The sequence below is a fragment of the Xiphias gladius genome, chromosome 20, assembly GCF_016859285.1.
Source record: "Xiphias gladius isolate SHS-SW01 ecotype Sanya breed wild chromosome 20, ASM1685928v1, whole genome shotgun sequence".
NCBI classification, from domain to species: domain Eukaryota; kingdom Metazoa; phylum Chordata; class Actinopteri; order Istiophoriformes; family Xiphiidae; genus Xiphias; species Xiphias gladius.
Window position 1 is genome coordinate 25364702 of NC_053419.1, and position 6799 is coordinate 25371500.

General features: G+C 43.8%; 1 protein-coding gene across 1 annotated transcript in view; it reads right to left on the minus strand.

Moving 5' to 3' along the window:
* Positions 1 to 727: 727 nt before the first annotated feature.
* The window catches only part of man2a1 (mannosidase, alpha, class 2A, member 1), a 17821-nt gene continuing 11749 nt past the window's right edge, over positions 728 to 6799 (minus strand). The window contains exons 15-24 of the mRNA XM_040158115.1: positions 6454 to 6622; positions 6130 to 6366; positions 5798 to 5926; positions 5552 to 5666; positions 4646 to 4779; positions 4394 to 4535; positions 4112 to 4245; positions 3107 to 3301; positions 2537 to 2647; positions 728 to 2082 (exon numbers count right to left, since the gene is read on the minus strand). Of these exons, the coding sequence (XP_040014049.1) occupies positions 1927 to 2082; positions 2537 to 2647; positions 3107 to 3301; positions 4112 to 4245; positions 4394 to 4535; positions 4646 to 4779; positions 5552 to 5666; positions 5798 to 5926; positions 6130 to 6366; positions 6454 to 6622 (1522 nt within the window). The 3' untranslated portion in view covers positions 728 to 1926. The remainder of the gene's footprint in view (positions 2083 to 2536; positions 2648 to 3106; positions 3302 to 4111; positions 4246 to 4393; positions 4536 to 4645; positions 4780 to 5551; positions 5667 to 5797; positions 5927 to 6129; positions 6367 to 6453; positions 6623 to 6799) is intronic.

Sequence of the window (6799 nt, forward strand, 5' to 3'; positions counted from 1 at the left end):
TTTCCCACAGGCAAGAAAGGGAGTCAAAGGGGGACACGGTCCAACCCTGTCCTCTTTGAAGCCCTTTAACTGTATCACACTGTGAACATGAACCTCAACCAGGTCAGGACTCCTGGGACTTTACTGGTCTTAGCAGGCCTCTTGATCTCTGGTAGGGTTTGTAAGGTTTTTATGTCCTCTGTCCCTCTGTCGGTCTCTGCTCAGAGACGATGGAAGGAATTCAGATATAAGTACGACTCAGAGTCTGAAGCTGTATGAACATGAACCACTTTGGAAAACAATTTGTCCACTAGGAGGAAAATTAAACAATAATTTATTTTTCTATTCAAACCACAAAATCACCCAAAATAACATAGAAAAACTGAAACATTTGTATTTTAACAAAAATTCATAGAAGTAAAAATATTCTTTTTTTAGCATTTAATGTTTTAAATGTTTCAGCAATCTATTTTTTTAATGGAAAATATAGAGAATTTCTAAATTATAAAAATAACCAGAAGATTTAATAGTTTCCCAGAACTTTCCCTTTCACAGCAAATATAGAAAATTATTTTAAAAATCTAAACAAGTAAATATGTGCAGTTTGGAGACATTCCTGAACAGATTTTAAGGCAAAATTACACAAACACACTGAATAAAAACCTCCAGTGTCATATATCAATGAAATAAAATCAATTTAAAAAAAAAAAAAAAAAAAAAAAAAAAAAAAATCAATAAAACAAAATCAATAAATAAAATTGATCAAATAAAATCAATAAAATCACACTTTGGACACGTTTACCCAGAATTCCATACTGATGTATAAAACTACACTTAATTAAAAAATGACGTAAAAAAACAGCAGTAACAGGATTTCCGACACAAACTGTGATTGACAGTCACCGTGGAAACACACACACACACACACATTTATTTAAAGACATTCATCGAACGGCGAGGTAACAACTCGATTGGTCCCTTTTTGTTGCCGTAGCAACCGCACCTGTTGAAAACACAGGAACAGGTTAAATTTCAGTGTTTTCTCTGTTATTTTTCTTCCTTTTTAAAATAAACTGCTTTCTGTGTTTGACCTTTAACCTTTAGGCTAACCTGTTGTTTACCCCTTAGCTTCTCAATTTGGAAGACAAACAGTGGGAAAATGTAAAAACTAGAACTGCAACTAAGGATTATTTATCGCTGGTCTTCAAATGTCAGTAAAAGGAGAAAATGCTCGTCAGAATTTCCGGAGCGACGTCTTCAAATGTCGTCCAAACCGGTTTCCTGTGAGACCAGAAATTTTTGGTAGATTTTTAAAAACGACTTGAGAATTTTGACGACTTCTTTAAAAATGACTCGAACGATTAATTGCTTATGAAAATATTTGCAGATAATCGACTTCTGGTTGCAGCTCTTGTCACATTCTGTTGACCTTTGACCCTGCTGAATCCAGTTTTAAATATGAAAATGAAAGATTATCCTGCTTCACTCACCCACTCTTCCAATTTTTATTTTGTATAGTTTTCAATACTAATTTCTCTCTTATTTATTGGACTGCTTTTCCTGTCTGTGTCTTTTCTATTTCTCCCTTTTTCATTTTTGTTTTTCCAGTATTAACGCCTCTCTCCATGTTCATTTCTATATTTTCATCTTTTTTTAAAATTGATAATATTTCGAGCACCGCAGACACCTCCAGCTTATTTCCTTGTTTTCATTTTTATTCCACTTTTTCTTTTAAATTTTAACTGCTTAATTTAAATATTTTATAATACCCTTTAATTTACTTTTTCTGCCTTTTGTGTTAGATTTTTGTTGTCCCTAATAATTTCCCTCTGACATGTTAATGTGTATAATTCGTTTCTGCCTGACGACTTGTGTCTAAAAAGTGGAACATCTCTGCGGCTTCATCAATTTCGCCAAAAATTACAACATTTTGTTTGACTTTTGAGTTCAGTCGATCTCCACGCGGTACGCGCTGATTTCCATCGGCCGCAGGCGAGCGATGCGCGGGGCCGATTCTGGTTCGTCGTCCTCACGCAGCAGAGTGAGTCCCGACCGACGGACGGAGCGAAACTGAAGAGGAGAGAAAAGTTCGTCCAGATTCACCTGGAAACACAGAAAAATGACGAGAAGCTAAATCAGTTCAAAAATCAGAACAAAAACCGAGAAACGTTAAAACGACCCATTTACACAAAACACGACATGAAGGAAGGAACAGACAAGTTGCAGGATCATATAAACCAAAGAAATGAAGAATCCTGTCAGTTTGAAAACATGTAGACAAAAATTATATGTAAACAAATTTAAAAAGGAAAAATACGAACAAGGTTATTTTCTGTGTTACTCAAATAATGTCGTGTCTGCAGCTTTTGAACTTTCACTGTCAGGAGACGTTTGGCAGGAAGCTCGTCCACTCAAAAACTCATGACTGGTCACAGACAAGTAAAAGCCCCCCCCACCCCCAAGAATGACCGAGACACTGAGCCCTGTGGATGGTTTCCATCTAAAAAAGAATGAGAGAAGAGTGTGTGTGTGTGTGTGTGTGTGTGTGTGTGTGCACCTCCTCGTGCGCGCTCCACGTGCAAGGAGGCAGTGGCTCGGGGGCAGAGCTACAGTCAAAGCCCTTCCTGTGGAGGAGGAGAGCCACTTCCTGCGACGGGCTTCCTGCTTCCTGTTTCACAGAAATAAACATCTTTTTATTTGAATTTTCGGGTTTTACCTGCTGGGCTGTGATGCTTTAACCACATGTTGGCGTTTTAATTTAAGTTTTATCATATTTGCGTTTCAGTCCGATTCTTTGTTTAAATTCAGAAAAATGGTGAACAGGAATTTCACAGTTTGAAGCAGATGTGAATCACGTCTTCTGCCCCGACTCTGAAAGACTCACTCTAAACACACCCAAGACACGAGCTAGCTTAGCGACACAAGGCTACAGATATCCCAGAATGCACCGCTCTCTGTAAAATACCGCAGTTACACCGGAACGCTCTCCAGAAGGAAATATCCTCTACAGTTAATTATCTAATAAATCCATGGAAAGGTTTGAGAATCTTTCAGTTATTTTAAAGTAAAATACATTTTAACTGCGCTAATGTTCCAGGTGTTTCCAGGTGTGCGTCCTCCAGTGTACCTGTGCGTCCTCCAGTGTCCTCAGGTTCAGCAGGTGAATGTCGCACGGCAGCGACGAGCGGAGGGGCCGGAAGGGGTGGAGCTTCGGCAGCTGGCTGTCGCTAGGGGCGACCATGGAGATTGGCGGGTGGCAGAGGGAGAGCGAGGTCAGTTGGGCGAGCAGTGAGAGGTGTTCAACCGAGGTTCCTCCCACTTCCTGCCAGAAAAAAATACAGACAAAAATAAAATCAGAGGAAAAATACAAAGTGAGAATAAAATCTTGTGTTTCATCATTTTACGTTTGAGGATCTTTGATCAAACTGGGCGAACTGGTTCCTCGGACGTTCTCAGGCGGCGAAACACCCGATCGCAGTTAGAACAGTGCGATCAGCAGCCGACACGTGGGTCTTTACCTGACATGTGGTATTAACCTGTCGTGTACCTGCAGAAACGCGGATCAAGCTCCGTCACACAGTAAGGACCACGCGCTAATATGAGACGAGTCGGGATCACATCGTACGCTCACCTGGGCACAGACACGTTCGCGGTGTCGGGTGAAATGTGTGTTTTCCGTATTTGTGTTGACTGGTTCGATGTTGCGTTGCGTATGAGAAACTGTGTTCGTCCTGGGGTGACAGAAAAACTAAAAGGTAAAGTCTCCTGTAAAAGCCCCAACTAACGTTTTCACACAGTCGTTATTAATTCCAGTCATTTCTATCTTTGCTCCCGATCCATGTTAAACCACCATCAGCAAAACTCAACACTCGCTGACGTTTTTTCGCAGTAAAAACAACATCAGCCAGTTTTTTACAGCCTTCCTCTTATAGGTAGGCTGCAAGACTTTTAGTGTGAAAATGATTCACGTAGTTTTGCATTGTTTAAGGGAAAAGTTGAAGTGAACTAAAGTGAAGTGAATTTCTCAGAACAACAGGTGAACATGCAGGAAGAGTTTGTATTAACAGGTGAAATTGGAAATAAAAGCCCGACTCTCTCGGACACTGAGGGAAACAGAGGTCCCACCCCTCACCTGAGCGACGCCCCTCCTGTCCTCCAGCAGCAGGTGGTACAGACTCGACGTCAGCTTGTTGTCGGTGACGCCCTGACCGAGGCCGCGGTTATCATCCTGCTGCAGCCGCCGGTCCAAGACCACCTCCAGCTCGCCTGCGCAGGGTCAGAGGTCAGAGGTCAACACAGAGACGTTCAGGCCAAGTCTCTAATCTGACGTTTACTTCCAGGGCGACGGAACAGAACGAAATCCTGGAACTATTTGATTTAAAATCATGTCCAGGTAGACGACGGCTCTGCTCACCTGGTCTGAGCGACGCGACGGCCTGACTCTGAGCCGACAGCAGCGAAACTCGAGACGCCGAGTCCTGAAGGAACGACGACGAGCTCATCGGGTAGAAGTTTGCCTGCAGCGGGAGCTTGGCCAGGGTCCGCCTCTGCTGCATCTGTAACCAATCAACAATCGATACGCTATCAATAAACACCTACGGACGCAGCGATGAAACGATCCGATTGGCCGGTGTGACAGTGATTGAACAGACAGAGCAGCAGAAACCTGGAAGCCGTTTAGGTCGGAGTAGAAAGAGTTGCCATTGGCGACGTCAGTGACGAGCCGCATGGCGAGCTCCCGGTTGACCTCTGACCTGACGTCCACCATGTTGGAAATCTCCAGGGACCTCCCAGCATGCCCTGGGGCAAAAAGAGACACAGGACTTTTATTGTGAAATCATTGTTGGTGATATGAATTAAAAGCAAATTAATTTATTTTTCAATAACATATAATCCACAGGCAGTTTTATTCATATCTGTTGGGTGTGGTCACAGGTGTGCGCTGTCTCACCTGTGACCACACCCAACAGTGATGTCACAGTGTAGTAGAATACACCTGCACAAGTTAAACCACTGGAGGTCATACAGCTCTGTCGTCGATTAACAGTATTCATAGTAGATTTTTTTATAACGGTACTTTAACACACACACACACACACACACACACACACACACACACACACACACACACACACACTAACGTCATTTAGCTTTTGCCGCCCTGAGTGGCGTCTGTGGGCTCACGGGCGCGGTTCATAAAGACACGAAGTATTTAGAAACATGTAGCTCTACTGTTTCTAAAAAACACATGACTTGACCTTATTTTAACCGTTTCTGTCCGGTAACATGTTTAAGGATGGATCATATTTCTCAAAAAAGGCAGATTTTGAATATTCATGTTGACAGTCTCAGATGTGTGATATAATTCTGATCAGTCTCATGAACAGATTTTTGATGGGTGGGCAGCTGCCGCAAACAGCTTGACAGGCGCGGAGCGTATTCACAGAGCACATGCATCCGTAGCACAGACACGACCAGCCTGAGAGGCGAAACCCGGGGCAATGCCGAACAGCCGCCGAGTTTCACCACCGTAACTGTTGGGGATGCGGACAAACGGCTAAACTCTCGTTACCGTCCAGGTGGTAGAGACGGACTGTGTGAGTGAAGTGTTGGAAACAGGAAGTGATGTCAGAGAAGATGGGACCTCTGGAGACCCGAACCAGGGGGGGCTCTGAAGATGAGTAGAGCTGCAGCGGGGAGAGAGAAATTTAAATTGAATCACAGGACGGAGAGAGAGACAAACAGAGATATTTAGTCCTGGTCTGATCTGGTTCAGACTGGTTTATGGTACCGGGATGAGTCCTGGTCCTGGGCTTACCTGGGCCCCCTCCTCCCCTGGCAGAAACAAGTAGGCTCCGCTCTTGTCCTGGTTCACCCCCACTCTGGTTCCGTACCACAGAAACTGGATCTGGACCTGACGGACCAGCCCGGACTGCAGACGGAGCTTCTGAATTTCAAAATAAAACAAACAAATAAAACATTTCAGTCGTGTTTTAAACAAAAACAAAAAAAAACCCCCACTCATATCATAGTTGGATAAATAAATAATTACAATAATAAAACTTAAGGTCAGTAATTGGGAATCATTTTTACAAATACACACACAGGAATATATGCATGCATATAGACTTTTAATTTGAAAAGTTTGACCTGCAGCAGGCCGGTGTCCGGCGAACTCCAGATCTGAAAATGCTTGTTGCTTAGCGACAGCGGAGCGTCGGCCTCTGGTCCTCGGGGGCTGGACACCTGGAAGTGTTTGGTGTAGACGGTCGGTGCGTTGCCACGACAACGGAAGGTGTACCGCGCCCGGTGGGCGGAGCCGGGCAATGCTTTGGTCACGTGATACACGACGAGCGACAGAGGAGGAAGTTCAGCCACGAAGGAGAGCTGGAGGGAAAACCACAACGTAAAGGAAAACAGGGATTACACCACTGGGTCCGTATCAAACCAACTAACGACTGATCCGTTCTCCACCTGGAACGCTTCCGTGGACGCTCGGCTTGGCTCCGCCCACACCGCAGAGATCTGTGCAGCCATTGGTCGACCTGTTTCTGCGTCGACCACCTGAGCGTCCGGAGAGTCGACGACGACACTGATGACGGATGTTCGGAGCTGCTCCGTCGGGTTAAAGATGATCAGTGGCCTGCAACGCAAACAGTCAATATTCGCTCCAGACGACATGAAAACTAAAGTCAATTCGGAAAACTGAAGAAAACATTGAACGTTGTCTGTACAAGGTCTGGAGATGAAACGTTGAAGAAATTTGTACAGCAATGAAAAATAAATTCATACAAAACCAATCATTTATATAACAAGTCAA